At 36.1% G+C, this 26,415-nt stretch overlaps 1 protein-coding gene across 1 annotated transcript in view; it reads left to right on the top strand.

Annotated features, from left to right (window-relative positions):
* The window catches only part of LOC123553763 (collagen alpha-2(IV) chain-like), a 75,709-nt gene that overhangs the window by 43,469 nt on the left and 5,825 nt on the right, over positions 1 to 26,415 (top strand). The window contains exons 17-35 of the mRNA XM_045343384.2: positions 598 to 713; positions 1,266 to 1,443; positions 5,872 to 6,075; positions 7,543 to 7,650; positions 8,016 to 8,129; positions 9,114 to 9,275; positions 10,732 to 10,902; positions 11,390 to 11,533; positions 12,268 to 12,402; positions 12,880 to 13,055; positions 13,661 to 13,724; positions 16,692 to 16,871; positions 17,468 to 17,647; positions 18,133 to 18,255; positions 18,899 to 19,003; positions 19,930 to 20,064; positions 20,684 to 20,818; positions 24,679 to 24,816; positions 25,978 to 26,094. Coding sequence (XP_045199319.2) covers positions 598 to 713; positions 1,266 to 1,443; positions 5,872 to 6,075; positions 7,543 to 7,650; positions 8,016 to 8,129; positions 9,114 to 9,275; positions 10,732 to 10,902; positions 11,390 to 11,533; positions 12,268 to 12,402; positions 12,880 to 13,055; positions 13,661 to 13,724; positions 16,692 to 16,871; positions 17,468 to 17,647; positions 18,133 to 18,255; positions 18,899 to 19,003; positions 19,930 to 20,064; positions 20,684 to 20,818; positions 24,679 to 24,816; positions 25,978 to 26,094 — 2,685 coding nt within the window. The remainder of the gene's footprint in view (positions 1 to 597; positions 714 to 1,265; positions 1,444 to 5,871; positions 6,076 to 7,542; positions 7,651 to 8,015; positions 8,130 to 9,113; positions 9,276 to 10,731; positions 10,903 to 11,389; positions 11,534 to 12,267; positions 12,403 to 12,879; positions 13,056 to 13,660; positions 13,725 to 16,691; positions 16,872 to 17,467; positions 17,648 to 18,132; positions 18,256 to 18,898; positions 19,004 to 19,929; positions 20,065 to 20,683; positions 20,819 to 24,678; positions 24,817 to 25,977; positions 26,095 to 26,415) is intronic.

The following is a 26,415-nucleotide window of genomic DNA, read 5'->3' as shown; positions in this document are numbered from 1 at the left end:
AGTAAATAATTATAAAGTTCTGGAGAGATTAGTATTATTTATAAAAATAGTGAGTTTATACTACCGTAGTTTATTTTAGCTTGATTGTAATAAAAGCTTCAAGCTTATTTGAACTTTCAAGTTCGCTTCTGGAAAACCCAGTACTGGTGTCATATGAGAAGTCATTGTCATGACTACAGTGGGGCTCGAACCCACGAGCCCCAGGTTGAGCAACTGACACCTTAACCACTTGCCCACTACTTATGGATAGTTTGTAAAAGATTTACAAATGCACTTTCTGCAGTGGCACTCTGGATGACAAAAATGGGTTCAGTTCTGTGTACAAGTGTCTTTAAAAATGCAAAATAATACATGGCCTGTGATAAAGGTGATTACCAGCATATGTACTGTGTCAAATTAACATGTCAGATAAAATATCATACCACTTAATTCCTCTGACATGATTTGTAATTGCATACTTGACGTTGTTTACTTAAAATTTATAAATTTTTATGTTTTGGATTGCTTAAATTGTAACTTAAACTTCATTTTTACAGGCCAGAATAAAGTAGTTCTAAAATCTTCAAATGAAATGTTGTTTTTTGTGTAAACTTGCAGCACCTAAAGGAGAGCAGGGACCGCCAGGGCTCCCGGGTTTGAATGGAGAACGTGGACCCTCAGGTCCTCCGGGACCACGAGGACCCCAAGGACTGGATGGAATACAGGGTGAAAAGGTAAGGAAACATTTTCCAGTTTAACAACTATCATGAAATGGATGCTTCCCAAGCATTTGTCCAGGAATCATGTTATCATTATAGAATTGTACCTAACAGTAAAATTGAAATAAATAAAACTGTAACCAGTCAAAAATAAAGAACATATTGACTTCTACTTGGTCACAGCCATAAACTAATTTTAAAGAAAAATAGCAAAATCACTGACAGATTTTGAAAAATGTAATATTTGAAACTTTGCATAAACTCAATTTCTCTGAACTTCAGTAGTCTAGTATCAGAAGGTGTAATCTTCATATAAGCTGTAAATAAATTTGTAAAACGCAAGTTTTTGCAAGGACTTATTTTTGCCAAATCTAAAGAACATGAAATTTGTAAAAATTATTTCCTCTTCAAGATTTCTAATTTTACAGTATTTATAAAATTAGTGTCATTAGAAGAAAAACAATGGCCTTTGGATGTAGATACTGTGGTGGTAATGATCTTGGATAGTTTGTAGTAATATTTTTTTTATTGTGTGTAATGTTGATTTTAGTTTTATTGTTTATTAAGGGAGCACCTGGATTTGATGGTATACCTGGACGACCAGGTTTAAAGGGCGAAAGTGGCCAGCCTGGTAGAAAAGGAGAACCTGGGTTTGGAATGCCCGGTGCACCAGGAGAGCGAGGGGAACCAGGACAGCCAGGTCTGCCAGGACTTCCAGGAATGAAGGGAGATAAGGGTATTTCAGGTAAGAATGGTATCTGACCAAAACATCCCTCTACACATCCCACCATGCATAGACAGATTCTGTTGCCTTTACCCTCACTCATTTTTACTCCAAGTTAACCCTTAGCCTGATAAATTTCTATAATGGACTGGTTAATTATTCAATTTGGGCAGAACCATTTATCATTTGAAGGGGTGTTTACTGAAAATTTACTGTCTGAATCGCGAACAGTGCAGACTATGATCAGACTGCACGGATGTGCAGGCTGATCTTGGTCTGCACTGGTTGCAAAGGCAGAATCACTTGCCACCAGCAGGCTTAAGACTAAATCATTTTTCAAGGCCTTGACTTTCTTCAAAGAAGAGGTTATGTATTGTTTTGCTCATCATCTGCCTGTCAATTTGTTTGAGAATCATACATATTTTTGTCTCCAACCAATAACAGTTGCTAAGGATGCATACTTGATCCTTTAATGGTCAAACTTGATAGGAAGTTTGCTTGTGGTTTGTAGATGACCACTATTTTTTAGGGGGTCAGTAAGGCAAAAGTCAGTGTCACGTTGACCTCAAAACAGAACATGGTTTCAGCTAGATAACTAACAAAATGTTTTAGCTTACTTTTGTCAAGCTTCATTGGATGGTAGATGATACACGCTTTTTTTTTTGGTAAGTAGGTCAATGGTCAAGGTCATAGTGACATCTAGACAGAAAATGTTTCTGTTAATACCTAAAAAGATGCTTTGGCATACATAGGTCACGGTGACTCTAGACCTCTGCTTTTCTTTTACGGTTCAAAAGGTCAGAAGTTATAATAACATTAAGACTTAAAATAGTAAACCCTTACCCTGCTAAATTTCTATAATGAACTTATCCATCTTTCAAGTTGGACAGTACCATTATCTGTTAAAAGGGGTGCTTACCAAAAAGATACTAACTAAATGGCGAAGAGGGCAGACCATGATCAGACTGCACAGATGTTCAGCATGATAAGGGTTAAGCTCGGTATTTAACAGCATTGGCCAACAGTCTTCAAACTTCATTGGATGACACCTATTTTTTCTTTTTTGGGGGTGGGGGGTGGGCGGGGAGTTAGTAGGTAAAAAAATAAGGTCACATTGACCTCGAGACTGAAACAGTTTCTGCATAATATCTAATGAAGGTTTGTGCATTTTAATTATAGAATTATTGCCCCTGATCTACAGATAACCCCTAATATTTTTGTGATCAGTAGGTGGAAGGTCAAGGTCAGAGTAGATGGTGAAACTGAGAATGGTTTCCAGTCAGTAATTGAAGAATTGTTGGGCATTCAGAATTTAAATTTCATGGGATGATTGCCTGTGGTCAGAAGATGACTCCTGTGGCCTTTAGGGTTAGAACCTAGCAGGTTAAGTTCAAAGTAAATTTTTCTGATCAATTACTGGAGAACACCTGGCCATCTATCTTCAAAAGATGATTGGCTGTAGTAGGTAGATGATACTTCTTCTTAAAGACAATCAGTCAAAGTTGACGTTTATGACAAGTATAGGCCATCATGTAGAGGGGGCGTATGTGCTTGACAAAACAGTTGTTGTTTATAATCTTTGCTTAACTAAATTTCAATCTATTGAATTTCCTAATGTAGAAATATGATTAAAAAAGTATAGTAGCAATTTGAATGAATAATTAAGTTTTCAAGTCATACACTTTTGTATCAAAAAGGGGATATTTTATGTACCTGTGTAAAATTTCATTTAGCTATTGTTTTGGGTTAATATATATATATATTTATGCCCCCCTTCGAAGAAGGAGGGGTATATTATTTTGCAGATGTCTGTCTGTCGGTCGGTCAATATGTAGACCAATCTGTTTCCTGATGATAACTCAAGAATGCTTGGGCTTAGGATCATGAAAGTTGATAGGATGGTTGGTCATAACCAGCAGATGACCTCTATTGATTTTGAGATCAGTAGGTCAAAGGTCAAGGTCACATTGACCCAGAACAGTTAAATGGTTTCCAGATGATAACTCAAGAACGCTTGGGCCTAGGACCATGAAAGTTGATAGGGAGGTTGTTCATGACCAGCAGATGACCCCTATTGATTTTGAGATCAGTAGGTCAAAGGTCAAGGTCACAATGACCCAGAACAGTTCAATGGTTTCCAGATGATAACCCAAGAACGCTTGGGCCTAGGATCATGAAAGTTGATAGTGAGGTTGATCATGACCAGCAGATGACCCCTATTGATTTTGAGGTCAGTAGGTCAAAGGTCAAGGTCACAGTGACAAGGAACAGTTTAATGGTTTCCAGATGATAACTCAAGAATGCTAGGGCCTAGGATCATGAAAGTTGATAGGGAGGTTGGTCATGACCAGCAGATGACCCCTATTGAATTTGGGGTCAGTAATCCAAAGATCAAGGACACAGGGACCTGGACAGTAAAACCGTTTCCAGACAGTAACTTGAGAACGCTTGGGCTTAGGATCATGAATCTTAATAGGGAGATTGATCATGACCAGCAGATGACCCCTATTGATTTTGAGGTCAGTAGGTCAATGGTCAAGGTCACAGTGACATGGAACAGTTAAAATGTGTTTGGATGATAACTTGAGAATGCTTGGGCCTAGGATCACGAAACTTAATAGGGAGGTTTATAATGGCCAGCAGATGACCCATATTGATTATGAGGTCAATAGGTCAAGGTCACTTTGCCCAAGAACAGTAGAACTCTTGTTCACAGTGACCAAATGATTTCTGTTCCTTGTGCAATGGGCGATATCGGTCAGTTAATTCCCCTGATTAAACAGGTGCGCGTATAGGTGGCGCTACATGCGAATAGGTCCAAGAAAAGTTTGTTTACATTATTTACTTCATTGTTCAGTCGCTGTCACCTCAAACTATATTAGCAGATTTAGAAAGTATCCGATAATGTCATCAAAATTCAGCTGTTTATCATTTGAGCAATTGAGGAAAGAGATTGATTTATATTTATTGATATTCTATGCTTTGAAAAATATGAGACTAGCTGTAAGGACTGTTCTAAAGTGCATTTTCTGTGTGTCAATTTATTTATGGACTGTATGATTGTTACGTTTTTTAATTGTGACAATAAATGCTTTTATTAAGCTTTAAAGTATTTTTCAATATTGAAATGCCCTCCATGGAAAATCCTTTTATCAGTGTGCAAGTAAGACTATATTCTTAAAATAAGGATCAATATAGACAGTATATATTCCTAAAGTTACAACTTAATCGGAAAGATCTGCATACACAGCTTAATGTAATGAGGTCTAGAAGAATATAGAAATTATAATAATAATTACAGTAAAATGTTAGAATATATGCCCTTGTGATAGGATGTCCCTTCAATTTTCCATCAGGCCAATTAATTATTATAGCTGTTTTCTCATATATTCCTTGAAAATATCATCCATGAGGCATAAATGATCTCTATTGACAAGTTGACATACCACGTGTTAATTTAATTTCATGGTACTGCCTCTTTAATTTTCAGTCAATTCAAATTCACAGCAACTTGCCCACATAAAAAGTGAAAATATAAATCTTTACATTTAATAAAAACACCCGTAGGATTTTTAATACACAGATCGCAAATTTGTAAAACTTTAAAAATAGAAACACATGTGAGACCTGTTAGACATTATTCCAAATTGTTAAAAATATTAAGAAAACTTATTATACACATTACATTAACATCAGACTGACCGATAAATTAACACCTAAGTGGAAGCAGGAAGTGTTAAGTCTGCTTCAAGGACATATTCTTGAACACACTAGAGTTAACAGGACACATGGCAAGCACATTTTTATGATAACAATCAGTATGCTGAGCCAGTGGATAGGAAATTTTATGCAAACTTAATGTATCCAAAGTAACCATTGTCTATTTGAAACAATTAAAGCTTCCATTCAGGGGTAAAATTTAGCAATATTTTTAACTAGCTACATTAGCTAGCCCCTCTTTGCTTATAAATTAAATGGAAATGTGACTCGCTTAAATTAATGCTACAACAATAATTTCAGTTACGTATTACTAGCTGGCATTTTGAAATGATAAAATTTTTACAAGGCTTTAAATTTTATGTTATAAACAGAAGAAACAGCTATCCAAATTTTATTTATAGATGAGATTGATAAATTACATGATTAAAATTATTTTTTTTAATATTTTAATTACTTTTTTATTCAACTGTCAAACGCATAAAAGGTTAAGAAAAGAGTTTAACACTATGATAAAAGCCAAGAGTACACCGCATGATAGGACCTATTCGCCCATAGCGACACCTGTCAAATTATTAGGGAAGATAACTCACCGAATGCTGCTATTACTGAATGCATCAAGGGGGGCATTTCGTGTTCTACAAACTCTTGTTTTAAAAATGAGATGACAACCGATTTCACACATTTTATGTAATATGATTTTCTTCATCATTCACATACTTCTATTTTCAGGTGAAACCATCTTTATTGGCAATGAACTTAAGGGAACTAAAGGTGACCGTGGACCAGCTGGCCCCCCTGGATTACCAGGGTTAGATGGTATTTCAGGAGTGAAGGGTCAGTCTGGGGAACCAGGCCTTCAAGGACTTGATGGCTTGCCAGGAAGACCAGGGGAACCAGGCTTGGATGGAAGACCTGGAGAGCCAGGACCAAGAGGTAATGGTCCCTTCTTGTTTATAGATTATATATTAATAGTTATATAACATAGTATTTTATTTGGTATAAACACTGGTCATAAGAGGAGGAGTGATATGCTTCTGCTATACAGGATTTTTAACAATAAAAATATAGTAAAATGGTTGAGGATTACATGAATTGCTCAAATGAGCCAGAGTGCCTTCCGAAACAACTGGTGGTTTTCTTTAGGGGAAGATATAGCGCCATGAACACCGAAAAGCAATTTGCAAGAAGTGATGCCAATTTACCTTTGAACTTCAGCACCTGATGAGAAGTAAACACGGCATGACAATTATCAGTTACAAGTGCTAAATTTAAAGACTATAAACTTCAATTTTTGGAAAATTATTCACTGTATTTACATGTATATCACAGAATGTTTTCTTTAAATTCCATGGGGAAGATATAACCTTCTTTAGAGGAAAATATATCAGTTTTAGGGGAAAATATAGCTACTTTTAGTAAGGGGAAACGGCCTATATTTGACTGTAAAAATTAGCAAATAAACAAACTGTCAATCACTTGCATAGAAGAAGTCGGCTTTAGTTCAAAATTAAGGAAAACTGTTTAGCTTAAATGTCAATCGCTTGTATAGAACAAGTCATTTCAGCTTCAGAATTAAATGTAACGGGTATTCTTGCATACCAGACTGGGATTTCTGGTGATTTCATCGGTGCTGGAAAACTCCATCTTACACCCCGGGGTGTAAGATGACTCTCGTGCTGTAAATGACGTATACCGAACTATATATGTACAGAAGATTTGTGTAGTAAAAATAATGTTTTACGTAAAACGGGATAAAAATAAAATACCTTGATAGTTTCTCTTTGTTCCTTATAACGTATTTCTCGATTAAAAAAACGTCATTTTACAAAAATAACATAATGTTTCAATGCAGATGATAAAACAAAACCATAACTATTACGTTGTTTTCGACTTTGTAACGTCATGACGTACTTCCTGTTTACAGACGTAAAGTTCCCGCGCTTTGTACGCTACTATAAGAAAAAATAGCTATAAGAAAATCATTTGTTTGAGTTTATTTTTTACTCTTCTTTGTTTAACATGGTATGCAAGAATAAGATTCAATCACTGGCTATTGGTGCAGATGGGAATATCTGGCTCTCGGATAACTGTTAACGCGGTAACTCGACAGGAGCCTCCTTACTGCTTAAACAGTTACCCTCGAGCCAGATATTCCCATCTGCACCTACAACTAGTGAAAGAATCTTATAAGGTTGACTGTTGGTCATTATAAAATTTGTGAAGAACAAGTCAGCTCTAGTTGAAAGTCGAGGAAGAGTTGTTAATAAATTACACCCATTGCATAATGAAATTATGAAATACTGTTGAAAAATAGTATAAATCCATCAAACAAACAAACAAGTATTCCATGCATTAGCTTACACTTAACATTAAGTATTACATTTTAATTAATTACTACAGGTTTGACTGGTCCCCGAGGTGACAAAGGAGAACCAGGTGTTGCTGGACTACCAGGATTTGATGGACCTCAGGGTGAGCCAGGAATTTCAGGACTGCCCGGACTGCAAGGTATAAATTATAAACAAACTTGAAAATGTAATATTGGATTTTTTACACTTTAATCAAAAAGTTTTTTCTGAATGTTTTTTTGTGAAATGCAAGTTAGTATTCCTAAATGTATATGCATGCTACCAATGCATCGGGAGAAAAATCATAGAAATAAAAGAAAATTTAATGGTCTAAAAAAATATATATATATTTGGATGAGATGCCCAGATAATGCTTGGGAAATATATAAATTGTTGATAGTACAGAAATCTCGAGTATTGGTAAGTTTAACTGACATAAAGAAGATTTTTAAATACTAAATATCAAAGAATAGATACATTTCTTTGTGAAACTGTTTCTGATGTATAATGTTTTCTATACTTCAGGTGAAAAGGGAGATGCCGGTTTACCAGGAAATGCTGTAGTTGGACCTAAAGGAGAGCCTGGAGTCTTCGGTGAACCTGGAGTGCCAGGATTACCTGGACGCAAAGGAGAACGAGGTATTCACATATCATCATTATTGCAATGAATAATTGCTTAAGGTAGTGCTACATGTTTGATTAACTAGGTGTGAAGGTATAATGTCATTTGTCTAGAAAACCTAGAATAATACCTCAGAGCTGTTATACAGAAAGCATATTTGTGGCTTGAACTCGTGATATTCTACAGTCAGTACTACTGTATTTCTTAGGGTTAATCTTGACAATATATTGGTTTTGATGTAAAGTAATTTGAAATGATAACATGAAATAAGCAGGAATGTAAGGACTTCACTTGATATTTGGTGAATTATGAAAATTTAAGCACTCTAACCTATACATTTTATTTGGCCATATGATTGAACGTGGGTAAATCTACATCTATGAGAAGTTCCGTTAGAATCTACATTGTAGAACTTTTCTGTATGTGAAAATGTCATAAAAGTGTGATTTTCCCAAAGACACCTATAGTGAAAATTGATCAGAATAAAAATATTTTCAAGTCAGTCTAAAAGTGACAGGCACATGACCTTATCTTTTCTGTTGGCAGAATTTCATTTGTATACAATTAAGGTTTGGAAAAAATATGACTTCATATAATTCTGCATCATAGAAAATATTTGTTTCAAACATGCAGAACTACCTTTATCTTAAATACCTCTTAAGTAAACAGTTAGTGAGCAAAAATTTGAAATTTTGCAAGGAACTGATGTTTACTAACTTCACACATCTGTTTATTTTGTAGAAGCTGGTCTATGCAGAAACTCGTATGATTAAATTTAGGAAAAAAGTCAATTTTTATGAAGATCTAACCTCCCCTTACTAGAATTTCACAAAATTTGCTTACATGAAAATATCTGTTATAACAGTAATCATTGACAATCAGTAATTGATGCTAGTTATTTACAGGGTTTTTAAATTGATAAAAATGTCATATTCAGTGTATATCTAGGATAAATGGAAGTAGATGTGTAGGAAGGTTAACATAATTTTTCACCTTTACAGGTTTGCCTGGCCTGGATGGCCTTCCTGGTATGAAAGGAAACCCAGGTTTAAACGGTGGACCAGGACTTGATGGACTCCCAGGCGCAAAGGGAGAGCCCGGACCAGTTGGACCTAGAGGATTGTCTGGAGAGCCAGGAGAACCTGGTCTCCCTGGGCTACCAGGTATAGTTTATTTCTTTCATGACAGTTAATCAGTTTCACAGTCAGTCAAATAGTTTCAAGCTAATAACTGGAAATCAGCATTTTTGCATGAGAAGAAATTATTAGGGCTGTGGATCGTCAGGCAAGTGGCGATTCGATCCGATCTGCGAGTCAGGGCTGACGATTCACAGATCGAACCACGGATCACCAACAACTTATAATGATACAAAAATGCAAGCCTGTTATTTTTGTACTGTTTTCTTTATGGAATCAAAGCTTTGCAGTTCTCATAGTGCTCAGTTTAATAGTTTTGACCTATGTTTAATGTTTTGCTCATTAATTAAAGTCAGGTTTCTCGGGTGGACTTCTGTAATGTTCGGCCATTCTTGCAGATGAACGATATGACGTCGGTCATTAATAACCACAATATTTAGTAACAGTTTTGCATTTTTTGATAAGAAAATTTTATTTGGACAGAAATTTTGTATCTAAATTTTTATTGAATTTAATTATACTTAAATGATAAATGTTTATTCACTGTTTTGACATATTCCATATTAACTTTAGTTCGAAAATAGGACCGATGCTAACTCTACCTAAGACATTTATTTACATCCGGTTTAGAATCTAAAAACTTGTAATCGTTTTAGATGTGCAAGAAAATTCATTGAAGATGTTTAATGTGGCTTTAATATAGTTTTATTGATAGAATTTTACAAATTGCATGTATTAATGAAAAAGATCGCGATCCAACGATCCTGACAATGACGAATATCCGTACTCGAACTTCTGGTCAAACTCGTGGATATCCGAGTACTTGGATACTCGTTACAGCCCTAGAAATTATTGCCTGTGTTGAATAAATGATGTTTAATTCTGTGGGTAGGGCTGGACAATTACCAGAGTGAGTAGATCAGTTTTATTCCTGTGGAGTGAGGTGATTGATTGTACCAGAAAACAGTTTTCCTGTGTGAACTAGATGAACTTTGTTTCTGATTAGAAGAAATTATTGTCCACTTATTTAAGAAATAATAAGTTCCCAAACGTGGTTTATCGTAGAATAACCCAAGTTTTCAGTTCTCATGCGTAAGAATATATCATGAAGGCCATAGGCCTGAGTGATATATTGTTCTGCATAAGAACGAAAAACTCTGGTTGTTCTATGATAAATCACCCTTGGGAACTTATTATTTCGATTCTAACATGACATTTCAGTATCAACAGTGTTAGAAAAAATGGTAACTACTTTTTACAACGGTGCTATGCACCTGGATCGGATGACATTATTGCACACGAGTGGTTTATTGCAGAATAACCCGAGATAGATTTTGCTCTACATGTATGTAGGTTATTTGCTTGTCGTGTTAGAATTTGCTATAATTACCCTTTCTAAGACTCTTTAACATACAATTAAAAATCAAGTTATCATCTAATAACTATATTTTGAAGTAGTTAAATCACTGATTTCACATTGTAGGATCTGTGGGATTGAAGGGAGAGCCTGGGGTTCCAGGCGTACCTGGACTTCAGGGAGAGAAAGGAGTAAGAGGAAATGATGGTATACCTGGTAGGGATGGTCTGCCTGGTCTTGATGGAGCCCCGGGCCCAAGAGGTCCAGATGGAGATGATGGACTACCAGGATTACCAGGTTTGAACATTTTTGTGCATATTGGACTGCATAAGAACAATTTTATTTGAATTTATCCTAATGTTGAGTGTTAAAAAAAGTTTTCCTTAAGTTTGAAATAAGTTAGACCTTATGCTATGATAATAAATACCTTATGTATCACAGTACCTTCTTTCTATGGTAGTGATATTTCACGTTCCAGATTACCAATTTGTTTATCTCTTAATTGATACTGAAACACATTATTACCTTTTGCATGTGGATTTTCCTGAAGTTTGTTTCTATCAGGTTTTCAAATTTTCTGTACTTTAATACTAAGGCATAATATCCATAAATTAATACTGAAAACTTTATAGCTATTGGGCTATCAATGTTTTCTTGACTAAAATGAAAGGATTTTGTTTAATATGGATTTTTATTTATATATTACCAGTTTGTTCATGATTCTGGACTGATATATATATATATATATATATATAATAATACATTTCCTCTCTTTCTACTGTAGGAGCTAAGGGCGATGTTGGCGTGGTAGGTTTCCCAGGAGAGCCCGGACGTGATGGACTACCAGGTTTGCCAGGGGCCAGAGGTACAAAAGGTGATCGTGGTTTCCCAGGACGTGATGGAGAGCCTGGACTCTCTGGACGACCAGGTAATGTTTGATACAATCATGTTGTAGATACTGAAAATAATGTAGTATCATTTTTTTTTTCACAGTATGTTCTGAATTTTGCAGTTATTGTCAGATGTAGAAAAAAACAGAAAATACAGTTCCTCCTATATTCTATATTACAATGACAGTGTCTTCACTGAGTTTATATTTACTCATAGCTAATTTTAGACCAACCAGACTTTCCTACTTTTCAAGAATTGTTGTAAGAAGAGTGTGTTTGATAATGAAACTTTATTTGTCATTTATATCTGAATTGCATGTTTAAAATGAGATGTAAAGTTAATGACTCTTTTCAACTGACTGTTCAGTATTAATGGTAAGTCTCAGTCAGAATTTAATCTTGGAGAATTTGCTATAAAAATTACAATCTAAAACTCAGCTGAGATCAAAAAATGTTTTGTTTACATAGGGCCATTAAGAAGAGGGATTTTTCACCTGACGTCTGTAAGTCAATAACCCAAATTTGAATAAACCTCCAGTTTTTTACAAACATGCATTTTCCTTTCAAATGCATACCAGACAACCAAAAATAAGTCTACTCTAAAATTTGAACAGAGACAGACATATATTGTTGCACCAAATGATTCATTCATTTTGAAACTGGACTTACTTATTACCCATCTTTATTGTTGCTAGCCCATTGGCAGGAAATTTCTAACAACTAATCCTTTAATTTAAAATTATGCCTAAACTTTTGTTCACTATTATTGTAGGAGAGAAGGGTGACTCTGGACTGCCTGGTTTGCCAGGTATGGACGGGGAACCAGGTCAGCCAGGTCTTCCTGGTATGAAGGGTGAGTCAGGACAGCCAGGTCTAGATGGTCTTCCAGGTTCTAGAGGATTTGATGGTAAGTGCTCAGTGTGAAAATGTCCAAATATTTTAGGTATGTGACTCCAATGTTATTCATCTATTGTTATTTTTGCAACTTACTAGCTTGAACCCAACTTTCACACATCTTACATTATAATAAATGAAGTTCATTTAAATAAGTCTCTGTGATTTAATCCAAAATCTTCTGGATTGTTGCAGTTCTGTACTCCTTGGCAAAAACAAAATGAATTACTGACACGATGCTTACTTCAGATTACACAAAATGTAGTTAGTATAAATGAATGGTATATGCTACTTCTTTGCTGAATCAGAAAATGGATAACAGATTTGAGAAGAAGGACATTATTATTAAAGTCTAGCTTCATGTTTGTTACATATATGGCTTTTTTGAGACAGTGTTTCTTATGTCGATAAGTGATAACTTGTTTTTTAAAGTTAACCAGTGTTGGATAGTGTGAAGGGCTAATTTGATATAATCTTTCTAATAACGTAGGAACCCCAGGGTTACCAGGTATGAAAGGTGAGCAAGGACAGCCAGGTATTGGCCTACCAGGAGACAGGGGTTACCCAGGAGAGCCTGGTCGTGATGGACTGGATGGACTCCCAGGACAAGCAGGACAGAAAGGAGAACCTGGAGTACCAGGGTTCAATGGAATGAAGGGAGAAAGGGTAACTATTATCTTCTTTATACCAGTAACTTCTGTAATACAGTATAACCTCTGTTGAGACGCCTCTGACAATCAAACATTTCTCTTCAAACGCAGACTACTCCTTTCCTTCTAACACTTTTGTACAAGGGCAGATAATTATGCTCTTCCTCTTCCATTCTTTTGATTTAAATATGTCTCCACAACAGCAAATATGCCTTTTCAGAATATGAAATTCTTAGTAAAATAACCTCAGATTTTAATTTTTCCACCATGGTTCGCTCAGATGAGGTGGCACTGTATTTGTTTAAATGTCAAATGATAAATTGTGGCAATATTTTTTATCTTACTTCTTATTCAGTGTACATGTATCTTGATGCCTTTATCTTATAAACTATGCTGTGAATGACATTTTCATCAAAGGAATAGTACTGGAGATATTTTCAGCATATGGAATATACTTTGATATGTTTTACCTTGCTTCAGTTGATTGCCTATCCTAGACAGTAGATTAGATATCAAGGAGATTTCAGGGGACTTATTTATCAGAAGCCATTTACAGTTAGTTGTGTCTCTGATGACTTTAGGGATTATAAATGTTTAATCCTCTATGTTCAATCCTTCTAGGGAATTGATGGGTTACCAGGAAATTCAGGCTTACCTGGTCTTGATGGATTACCTGGAATGAAAGGTAGGACATATTTTTTAATGAATATGTAAATTTTAATTTTAGCTCTCCTGAGCATGAAGTGCTCAAAGGTGAGCTTTAGTGATCACCCTGTGTCCGTCGTCGTCCGTCCGTCGTCAACAATTTGACTGTTAACACTCTAGAGGTCACATTTTTGGCCCAATCTTAATGAAACCTAGTCAGAATGTTACCCTCAATAAAATCTTGGACTAGTTCGATATTGGGTCATCTGGGGTCAAAAACTAGGTCACCAGGTCAAATCAAAGGAAAAGCTTGTTAACACTCTAGAGGTCACATTTTTGGCCCAATCATAATGAAACTTGGTCAGAATGTTACCCTCAATAAAATCTTGGACGAGTTTGATATTGGGTCATCTGGGATTAAAAACTAGGTCACCAGGTCAAATCAAAGGAAAAGCTTGTTAACACTCTAGAGGTCACAATTTTGGCCCAATCTTAATGAAACTTGATCAGAGTGTTATCCTCAATAAAGTCTTGGACGAGTTCGATATTGGGTCATCTTGGGTTAAAAACTAGGTCACCAGGTCAAATCAAAGGAAAAGCTTGTTAACACTGTAGAGGCCACATTTATGACTGTATCTTCATGAAACTTGGTCAGAATGTTAATATTGATGATCTTTAGGATAAGTTTGAATCTGGGTCATGTAGGATCAAAAACTAGGTCACCAGGTCAAATCAAAGGAAAAGCTAGTTTACACTGTAGAAGCCACATTTATGACCATATCTTAATGAAACTTGGTCAGAATGTTAATCTTGATGATCTTTAGGTGAAGTTTAAATCTGGGTCAGGTGGGTTCAAAAACTAGGTCACTAGGTCAAATCAAAGGAAAAGCTTGTTAACACTCTAGAGGCCATATTTATGACTGTATCTTCATGAAACTTAGTCAGAGTGTTAAACTTGATGATCTTTAGGATAAGTTCGAATCTGGGTCATGTCGGATCAAAACTAGGGCACGGGGTCAAATCAAAGGAAAAGCTAGTTAACACTTTAGAGGCCACATTTATGACCCTATCTTAATAAAACTTGGTCAGAAGGTTAATCTTGATGATCTTTAGGTCAAGTTTAAATCTGAACAGGTGGGGTCAAAAACTAGGTCACTAGGTCATATCAAAGGAAAACCTTGTTAACACTCTAGAGGCCACATTTATGACTGTATCTTCATGAAACTTAGTCAGAATGTTAAACTTGATTATCTGTAGGTCAAGTTCGAATCTGGGTCATGTCGGGTCAAAAACCAGGTCACGGGGTCAAATCAAAGGAATAGCTAGTTAACACTTTAGAGGCCACATTTATGACCATATCTTAATGAAACTTGGTCAGAATGTTAATCTTAATGATCTTTAGGTCAATAGGTCAGGTGAGTGATACAGAGCCTTCATGGCCCTCTTGTTATTTTTAGATATTTGGTAGGGTAATGACTTTTTATGCCCCCCGAAGGGAGGCATATTAGTTTTCAACTGTCCATCCGTTAGTTCGTCACGTTAACTTCACAACATTAACTTTTTGCATGAAGGCACTTTATTCGCGAACCACTGCACCCAGGACCTTCAAACTTCACATGCTGATAGTACTTATTGAGTACACGACCCCTATTGACTTTGGGGTCACCAGGTCAAAGGTCAAGGTCACCAGGTCAAAGGTCCAGGTGCTGCTGGGGCATTTGTCACCATTAGTGAAAGCTTTTGTTTGACTTAAAATTTGGTTGTTTGTTCAATTATTCTTGAACAGAAGAATGGATTTAAATCTTTATACCCTAGTTGACCTTTTACAAAGTAGTTTAATTCAAACTATCCAGTTCTTTACAGACATTTTACTGCTGATAAACAAGTCTTAATTTCATATGGGAAGGTGGTGATTCCGGGGTATTATTATGCCCCCCTTCGAAGAAGGAGGGGTATATTGTTTTGCAGATATCGGTCGGTAGGTCTGTCGGTATGTAGACCAATCTGTTTCCGGGTGATAACTCAAGAACGCTTGGGTCTAGGATCATGAAAGTTGATAAGGAGGTTGATCATAACCAGCAGTTGATCCCTATTGATTTTGAGATCAGTAGGTCAAAGTTCAAGGTCACAGTGACCCGGAACAGTTAAACGGTTTCAGGATGATTACTCAAGAATGCTTGGGCTTAGGATCATGAAAGTTAAATTGATAGGGAGGTTTGTCATGATCAGCAGATGACCCCTATTGATTTTGATGTCGGTAGGTCAAAGGTCAAGGTCACCATGACCTGAAACAGTTAAACAGTTTCTGGATGATAACTCAAGAATGCTTGGGCATAGGATCATGAAAGTTGATAGGGAGGTTGGTCATGACCAGTAGATGACCCCTATTGATTTTGAGATCAGTAGGTCAAAGTTCAAGGTCACAGTGACCCAGAACAGTTTAACTGTTTCCAGACAATAGCTTGTGAACGCTTTTGCATAGGATTACGAAACTTGATAGGTAGGTTGACCATGATCAGCAGATGACCACTATTGATTTTTAGGTCAGAAGACCCGGAACAGTTAAACCATTTCTGGACAATAACTTTAGAATGCTTGGGCCTAGGATAACAAAACTTAATAGGGAGTTCGATCATGACCAGCAGATGACCCCTATTGATTTTGAGGTCAATAGGTCAAAGGTGAAGGTCACATTGAACCAGAACAGTAGAACTTTTGTGTACAGTGACCAAATAATTTCTGTTCCTTGTGCAATTACTGAATGCATCAAGGGGGGCATTTTGTGTTCTACGAGCTTTTGTTTAGTCTGTGGAAAGACCAACAGTTCTAGTTAAAAATCTGAACTGAGTCACAGATATTTAGATAATAATAATGTCAGGGATACGACAAAACACCCAGTATAAGAACTGTATTTATCAGTTTACTTCCAGCATTATGGAATGAGAAAAAAATTAAACTTTCAGCAATGTTCATACAAGTTAGACCATTGTTGTTTTTTTCCCCCCAGGAAATGCTGGTTTGCCAGGCCGACCTGGAGAGCCAGGTGCTCCAGGTGATGATGGACGTCCGGGTCTAGATGGTGTGCCAGGTGCCAAGGGTGAATCAGGTCTGCCAGGACGTTCAGGACTACCTGGGTTGGATGGTATGAAGGGAGAGAGAGGATTCCCAGGACCAGAGGGACCTTCAGGTACAGTACCTACATGTATACAGTAAAACTTTGATTGCTGCAGGTACAGTACTTACATGTATACAGTAAAACTTTGATTGCTGCAGGTACAGTACCTACATGATACAGTAAAACTTTGATTGCTGCAGGTACAGTACCTACATGTATACAGTAAAACTTTGATTGCTGCAGGTACAGTACCTGCATGTATACAGTAAAACTTTGATTGCTGCAGGTACAGTACCTGCATGTATACAGTAAAATTTTGATTGCTGCAGGTACAGTACCTACATATATACAGTAAAACTTTGATTGCTGCAGGTACAGTACCTACACGTATACAGTAAAAAACTTGATTGCAGGTACAGTACCTACACGTATACAGTAAAACTTTGATTACTGCAGGTACAGTACCTTCATGTATACAGTAAAACTTTGATTGCTCCAGGTACAGTACCTGCATGTATACAGTAAATTATGGTCTAGCAAATTGTATTAAAGATTCACTTGTCTCTATAATTATTGTACATTAGAAATAGATTGTTTGGTATAATTAAGATATTTTACAATTTCAGTTATTTCAGTTAATTAATATTGATTCTTTTTCCATTTTAAAGGTGAACCAGGTTTACCAGGAATGAAGGGTGATTCTGGACTACCAGGGTTGCCAGGACTACAGGGACGCAAGGGGGATCCAGGCTTCCCAGGTGAACCAGGACGTGATGGTTTCAAGGGTGAGCCAGGATTCCCAGGTAGAGATGGAGAGCCAGGAGTCCCAGGAGAGAAAGGAGACAGAGGTAGTTTTCACTGTACAACATTTCACAAATAAAATGTACATCAATTTCTCAACACCATGATGACATGTAAATTAGAAATCTGTTGAAAGATTACATGATTTTTAGAAAAAAGTCATGTTTAACATTTTGTCCAATGATTTCCAGTCGTGCTTTTGCAGTTATTTCTAATAAAGATTTTACTCAGTATTTTTATGGTGCAAAAAATTAGATAGATAATTAAGCATTGATATTTTTAAGTAATAGTAAAATACTGATACAGTTTTGAATATTAATGTCATTGAGGATCTGCGGCAAACCACAAGTTTCATTGGGGCTACTGGTCTGACAGTGTAGTTGCGAACAAGAAGAAGAAGAAGAATATTGATGTCATATCAAATATAGAGGTTGGAAGACAGTAAAAGTTGCAAGGTGTTTCTGGTGATTTTAGCACTGATAAATGAAACAGTTCTATGCTGTAATGATAATTATATTTTTTATCTTTATAGGTTTGAATGGTATACCCGGACGTAAGGGAGAACCCGGCCGGGACACAGTTGGTCTTAAGGGAGAGCCAGGTCCAAGAGGTCTACCAGGTTTAGATGGACTAAGGGGCCAGAAGGGTGAATCCGGTGAGTAGTATGTTGTCATGAGCATTGACTGCAAAAATTTGATTCTTAAACTGTTGTATATCATTACAATTAAAAGAAAATATTATTCAACTTACACTCCAAACTTGTAACAACAACTCAGTTTAATGGAACTAGGCATATATATGAAGACCAGACATAGGTGAACTTAAATGTCACCTTTATATGCAGCTTGTCTTTAATCAATTGTCGATGAATGCTGCAGATGTTGAAACTGGAACTGAAACTGGTATACCTGAAAAGTATGTAGAATTGGATGTCTTGGTTCACAGATTGTCTTCAGTATAGAAGTATAGATTTAACTGTAATCTGGATTTAATAGTTAAGAAAATCTGTATCTTTATGTGTGTACAATTACTGTAATTATTTCCCAACAATGGCAAAGGGACATAGATTTGGTGTTATCCATCTGACTGTTTGTCCATCTATCTGTCCATGTATCCAAACTATAAATGAGGTTATATATTTGCACAAGTCCTAAATTTAAATTAGAAATGAAGTTTTCATGAAGGTTTTATGAAAACTTATTTTCAAGAAGTGCTAGGAAATGATTAATTAATGAAAGTAAATCCTTCATAAATATTTCTGATTTTACACTGTTAACATGATTAATTTGCCCTGGCAGGTCCTAGTGGTAGAGATGGATTCCCAGGTGCTAAGGGAGAACCAGGTATACCAGGCGAGGGTCTTCCAGGTATGAAGGGAGAACCAGGATTCCCAGGGAGAGAAGGTATGCTATAGCAACTAAATAACAAAAATGAATATTGTACTGCCGCAAATTTTGTATATTTTGGCTCACTTTTATTTTGCAATTTGATACTGTAACATTCTTTTGGCAATTTCAGAGGCAGCAATCTTATCATCTTATTGAAACTTTACCATCATTTGCTCTTTGTACTTTATCCTTTTTGAGACAATGATTTTTAGCTCATCTGATTATTGTCGTCACTTGATTGCCGGTGTCAGCGTCTGCGTTGGTTAAAGTTTTTTGTTTAGGTCAACCTTTTCTCAAAAACTATATGAAACTTTGCACACTTGTTTACCATCATTAGGGGACTATGTAGGCCAAGAACCCTAACACTAACTTGCAATTGGAAAAATTGAAATCCTTGCAAATATTTTCCAATTCATGGAAAACAACAACCATTTTTGCATTATTTAAAGTTCACAATGCTATAGTTGTTTGTATGAAAGTTGCAATGTTAAATATTCACATAAGTTTATAATCTGCAATAAGCTGAAATCATTGTGTATTCTATCACGGTACAGAACTTATGAACTGTTACTCATTGAAATGTGTCTAGTTGCAGAGTATAAATATCTTGAGTCCCTCTAAGATTGTAGCCTAATGCTAAGAAATGCCTGCATGATATTTTTTATCAAAATATTTAAATGTTTTTTTTGTCTTTCTGACCAACTACACTTGGAACTGTATGAAATTATTGTATCAAAGTAATCTCTATAATATTTAGTTAAATAATTTATATTCATTTTATGTTATTTATTTTGAGATCTTTAAACATTGTTCATATGAATATCAGGGGAACAGTTCTAATGTAGACTTACAAATATTTTACTATTCTGCTATGCTAAATTATGCTTAAAACTTCTTTATTATTGTGAGGTTTTCTTTCAGTATTGTTGTATCTTTAACAGGTGAACCTGGCTTGAGAGGTGAACCTGGAGAAGATGGATTGCCAGGTGCTCCAGGACGTAAGGGTGATCGAGGAGATGCTGGTCTGCCTGGACCACCAGGAGAGGACGGACTTAGAGGCATTTCTGGAGAAAAAGGTAAGATAACTCTTTGCAGTGAAAAAGGTAATGAAAGATAACTCCGTGTATCACAAAAGAAAAAATTGAAATATGTCTATGAGTCAGAGGAAAGATGGTTGGACAGCTCCTGTTTTAAAGGAGAAACTGAAAGATAAATCTGACATTGTAAAGTTTTAGAAAATAACTCTTTTCAAAGAAGAAACAGGTAAGATAATTATTTTTATCTAATGAGAAAATATAAGGTGACTCTGTAAAACTAATTTGTAAGCAATGAATGAAAGATAATTCTTTATAAAGATAACGTTTTGTGTCAAAAGAAATGCAAGTTAGATCACTCTTTGTATCTAAGGGAAAAATGGAAGTTAACTCTGGGTAAATATAAATGTTGTGTTTCAGTCATGACTGTATGTAAGTTTGAGAATTGTTATAGGAAGGTTTGTTACAGTGATGTTTAACTGTAGTATTAATAATTCACAGTTGTAAATGTTTAGCTTTTTGCCTGTTCAAGACAAGTTCAACATTCAAGAGGAATATTTAAGCAAAATTTACAGTCTAGTTGTTATGGTTTGCATGTAGTGTTCTGTCCTCACAGTTGATTATTATTTCTATCATATGGGTGTAATTTGTTTGTCTGCAGGAGAACCAGGAATACCAGGTGTCCCTGGTTTAATGGGTATGAAGGGAGAGCCGGGATTGATTGGAATTCCTGGACCAATTGGACCTAAAGGAGAGCCTGGATTCCCTGGACGTAATGGTGAAAAAGGAGACAGAGGTATGTAGTAAAATGTATAAAAGATAATATGAGTTATTTGGTATGTACATTAGTGTGCAGTTAGATGATAATATGAGTTATTTGGTTTGTACATTAGTGAGCAGTTAGATGATAATATGAGTTATTTGGTATGTACATTAGTGAGCAGTTAGATGATAATATGAGTTATTTGGTATGTACATTAGTGTGCAGTTAGACGATAATATGAGTTATTTGGTATGTACATTAGTGTGCAGATAGACGATAATATGAGTTATTTGGTATGTACATTAGTGAGCAGTTAGATGATTATATGAGTTTTTTGGTATGTACATTAGTGTGCAGTTAGATGATAATATGAGTTATTTGGTATGTACGTTAGTTTGCAGTTAGATGATCATACGAGTTATTTGGTATGTACGTTAGTGTGTAGTTAGATGACAGAATGAGTTAGATCCATGAGAAGATTCTCTGGAAGAGTTGAAGGCATTTAAAATTAATAATAGCAATATCTCTTTGATTATTATATGCCCAAAGGGACATATTATGTTATGACGCTGGTGTCCGTCCGTCTGTCCATCCGTTAGCAATTTCGTGTCCGCTCTATAACTCTTGAACCCTTTGAAGGATTTCAAAGAAACTTGACACAAATGTTCACCACACTGAGGCGACGTGCAGAGCGCTTGTTTTGGATGACTAGCTTCAAGGTCAAGGTCACACTTAGGGGTCAAAGGTCATATGAGTGTGTTTCGTGTCCGCTCTGTATCTCTTGAAATGCTTGAAGGATTTCAAAGAAACTTGGCACAAATGTTCACCACACTGAGGCGACATGCAGAGCGCTTGTTTCGAATGACTAGCTTCAAGGTCAAGGTCACACTTAGGAGTGAAAGGTCATATATGACTGCTGTGTCCGCTCTGTAACTCTTGAACTGCTTGAAGGATTTCAAAGGAACTTGGCACAAATCTTCACCACACTGAGGCGACGTGCAGAGTGCATGTTTTGGATGACTCGCTTCAAGGTCAAGGTCACACTTAGGGGTCAAAGGTCATATATGACTTTGCGTTGTGTATATTGCTCTGCATTGCAGTGCTCTTGTTTTTATTTGGCAGATCCCTTTTTTGTTCTCTTACAATAATTTTTAAAAAAATTTTGTATTACTTCCCTTTTTTGTTACTATAAATAGCTTATTTTGAAATTTTTTTATTATTGGCTGTAAAGAAAAACTGAGACCACTTTTCTGTGGTACAACATGGATGGTACATCCAATTTTTAAATGTATTTTGACATAACTTTACCTGGTAAGAATTTTTTTGTGGACTTAGAATTTTTTTTGGAATTTCTTCTTTTCGTTGTTTCTGTCCTTTGGGCTCGTTCTTTAAATTTTGCTCCCATCCTCTGGTGTAACCTTCGGGCGTATATTGCCCTGCTTGGCGGCGCTCTTGTAGAATTGATAATGCATGCCTCTTTTGTGTATGATTGAGCCTGTTTATGAGAGGTGATGGTATAAGCAAGACTACTGTGGTGTGTAATGGAGTCTGTTTATGAGAGGTCATGGTATATGCAACACTACTGTGGTGTACAGTGGAATCCGTTTATGAGAGGTCATGGTATAAGCAACACTACTGTGGTGTACAGTGGAGTCTGTTTATGAGAGGTCATAGTATAAGAACACCACTCTGGTGTATACTGGAGCCTGTTTATGAGAGGTTATGGTATAAGCAACACCACTCTGGTGTATAATGGAGTATGTTTATGAGAGGTCATGGTATAAGCAACACCACTCTGGTGTATAATGGAGTCTGTTTATGAGAGGTCATGGTATAAGCAACACCACTCTGGTGTATAATGGAGTATGTTTATGAGAGGTCATGGTATAAGCAACACCACTCTGGTGTATAATGGAGTCTGTTTAAGAGAGGTCATGGTATATTCAACACTACTGTGGTGTACAGTGGAGTCTGTTTTTGAGAGGTCATGGTAAGCAACACCACTCTGGTGTATAATGGAGTCTGTTTATGAGAGGCCATGGTATAAGCAACACCAATCTGGTATATGATTTAGCCTGTTTATGCGACATGAGCAGTGTTCATCGTCGTCATGTAATTGAATCTGTTTATGAGAAGAAATGATGTGAACAACACCACTCTTTTGCATATGATTAGATATGTCATGAGCAAGACTGCTGTCTGGTGTGTGTGATCGAGTATTTTTATGAAAAGTAATGACCTGAGCAATACCACTCTAGTGTATGATTGAGCCTTTTCATTGAAGGAAATGGCATGAGCAGCAGCACCCACACCCCGAGCACCCCTCTGGAGTGTGATTGTGTCTGTTCATTGAGCAACACCTCTCTGGAGTGTGATTTTGTCTGTTCATTGAGCAACACCTCTCTGGAGTGTGATTGTGTCTGTTCATTGAGCAACACCTTTTGAGTGTGATTGTGTCTGTTCATTGAGCAACACCTCTTTGGAGTGTGATTGTGTCTGTTCATTGAAGGAAATGACAGAGCTGCCCCTCATTCCAAAGTCTGTGCTTATTTGATTGATGCTAGAGTCACATTTTCTAAATGTTGGCATATTGATATTTTATTGTACCCCCCGACAACAAAGTTGTAAGGGGGGTATACTGGTTTCAGGTTGTCTGTCTGTCCGTCTGTCCGTCTGTCTGTCTGTCTGTCCGTAGACACAGTCTTGTGCGCTCCATCTCTCCTCATCCCCTTGACACAATTTAATGAAACTTCACACAAGTGAGCAGTAACAACAATAGTTGTGCATGAAGCATGTTAGGTTCTTTCAGAAAAAAAAATTGCAGAGTTACGGGACTTTGTTTTTTGTTACTATACTATATACATAGACACAATCTTGTGCGCTCCATCTCTCCTCATCCCCTTGACACAGTTTAATAAAACTTCACACAAGTGATCAGTAACAACAGTAGTTGTGCATGGGGCATGTTAGGTTCTTTCAGAAAAAAAAATTGCAGAGTTACGAGACTTTGTTTTTTGTTACTATACTATATACATAGACACAATCTTGTGTGCTCCATCTCTCCTCATCCCCTTGACACAATTTAATGAAGCTTCACACAAGTGATCAGTTACAACAGTAGTTGTGCATTGGGCATGTTAGGTTCTTTCAGAAAAAAAAATTGCAGAGTTACAGGACTTTGTTTTTTTGTTACCATACTATATACATAGACACAATCTTGTGCGCACCATCTCTTCTTATCCCCTTGACACAATTTAATGAAACTTCACACAAGTGATAAGTAACAAAAGTAGTTGTGCATAGGGCATGTTAGGTTCTTTCAACAACAAAAATTGCAGAGTTATGGGACTTTACTTCTTGTTAAAATACTATGTACATACAGTCTGCATATGCAATCTTGTGCGCGCCTAATCTTCCGAACCCTTGCACATAATTTAATGAAACTTCACACAAGTGATCAGTACCAACCCTAGTTGTGCATGTTACGTTCTTTTAGATAAATATTCTGCATAGTTATGGGACTTTGTTTTTTGTTACTATACTGTATACATACACTGTATACATACAGTCCACATAATTATGCAATCTTGTGTGTGTCAAATTGCAATGTACTGTGTCAGTGCATGAGGGGGGTACATTCATCACCTTTAGTGATAGCTCTAGTTTTATTTATCATATAAGATGAAGGTTGATTAACCTGTTTGTTTGCAGTAAACAGGCTTATTTTATTTGAACATGACACAAAAGAATATTTCATAGGAAAGTCATTTGGTAAATTGCTTAATTGTATTTACTTATATCTGTGCAGAACAATCTTGCTGGTTGGTGTAAACATCATAATGTCTTGATTTATTAGAATTTCTAGTTCAAACATCATTCACTGTAAATTTAAGGATACGATGGAGAAAAAGGAGCCCGAGGTGACCCAGCTCCTCAGAATTATCTCAAGGGAGAAAAGGGAGATCGAGGACCTGAAGGTTTCCCAGGAGTTAGTGGGCTTCCAGGACCTCAGGGAGAGCCAGGAGAACCAGGTTAGCAAGATTTCATTGTTTAAAATTGGGCAGCTTTAATATATAATATAATAATGTTTGAGGAATTAGTTTACAAAAGGTATATTGACTTTCTTAACATAAATATGTAAGTCCAGCTACAATGTTTATTATGCTATATAAAGATGGAAAAAGGAGCCAAAACATTTTGTTGTATGTATAGAGAAGTATAGGGGAAAGGCATAAGCATAATGCAAGTGAAAGGAAAATATGAACAAGCAGGGTAAAAAGGAGCTTAAATACATATCATGTTACTCTTTCACTATATGATTTGGGATTACATATTGATAAACAACCAGAAAACTTTCATGTCATATATTAAACTTACCAAAAATTTTGATCTGTAATCACAAATGTCATATCTATTGAAAAACAAATACATCTATATCAATTTTTTTGTAGTGGTAGTAGGTTTTCTTATACATTTATTACTGTGAAGTATTTAAACTGGTCGTACAGAGCTGTGTTTACTCACACACATGTGCACGTGTTCATTTCATGTTTACATTGCTAATATTTTTTAAACATGAAACTTGGACAAAATGTTTCTTGAACAGGGGAATGCTCAAAATCTCTTTGGTCATAATGCCATGGCTCAGAAATGACAAAGTGGTTAAAAACCCCTCAACAGATACAAAAATGTGGTTATAAATCCCTGAATGGATAGCCAAAATCCCCATGGCAAAAATATTAGGGTAATACGAATCCCCTTGGCCTAAAGAAAGGAGTAGTAAGTTAGAAAGAATCCCCTTTGCCAGCATGGTAGAATTGTCAAGATCCAATCAGTTTACAATGATAATCATCTTCACTCAGTTTTCCCATAATTTCTCTTTGATCTTTGGGGACAGCATTTGTGTTGAGTAGGGAAAGGGGACTTTATACAATGAAGAAGACTTTTCTCAAACTAATTTTAATGATCAAGCTGAGGGGCTAGAAAATTGTAACTGTAATACAAAATTATATGTTATACCCTTTGAAACAGAGCTTGGCAAAGCATACTGTTTTTAATGTTAAGTTAATATTACAATTTCTTCATTCGGTATTTAAGCACATTTTACTTAAAAATAACTACATAAAAATAAAAGATAACCAGCCTCAAAATTGATAAACATTAAAATCAAGGTATTCTGCTGATTTTTCTAGGACGGCCAGGACCACGTGGACCCCAAGGTGACATAGGTGTCCCAGGATACCCAGGAAGTAAGGGAGATATAGGTGATAGAGGTTTCAATGGACAACCTGGACAGGATGGTCTTGATGGTGAGTTTCCATTCAACTTCCATTTGTTGTATTTTCCTGTATGTTTTAAAGCTGCCAGCCTCCTGACTATATGAAACTTTTCATAATTTAGAAAAGTCTGTCATTAGTTAATCATTACAATTGGAAGTCATTTTAAAATGAGTCCCTTATTTTCTGTGAAGAATGTTAGTTTGTAGAAGTCACTCAAAAACGTTAATCACCGTGTTGGGATTTGTTTATTAGGAATTTAGCTGTATTTCATATAAAAAAATTTAACATGTGACAATAAACAAAACTTTCATTAAATTTTGCTGTCTGTTTTTAAATTCAAATGTTCATCAT

The sequence above is a fragment of the Mercenaria mercenaria genome, chromosome 7, assembly GCF_021730395.1.
Source record: "Mercenaria mercenaria strain notata chromosome 7, MADL_Memer_1, whole genome shotgun sequence".
In the NCBI taxonomy this organism is placed as follows: Eukaryota; Metazoa; Mollusca; class Bivalvia; order Venerida; family Veneridae; genus Mercenaria; species Mercenaria mercenaria.
Note: the sequence above shows the minus strand (reverse complement) of the source record. Positions and strands in the feature narration are given on the sequence as shown.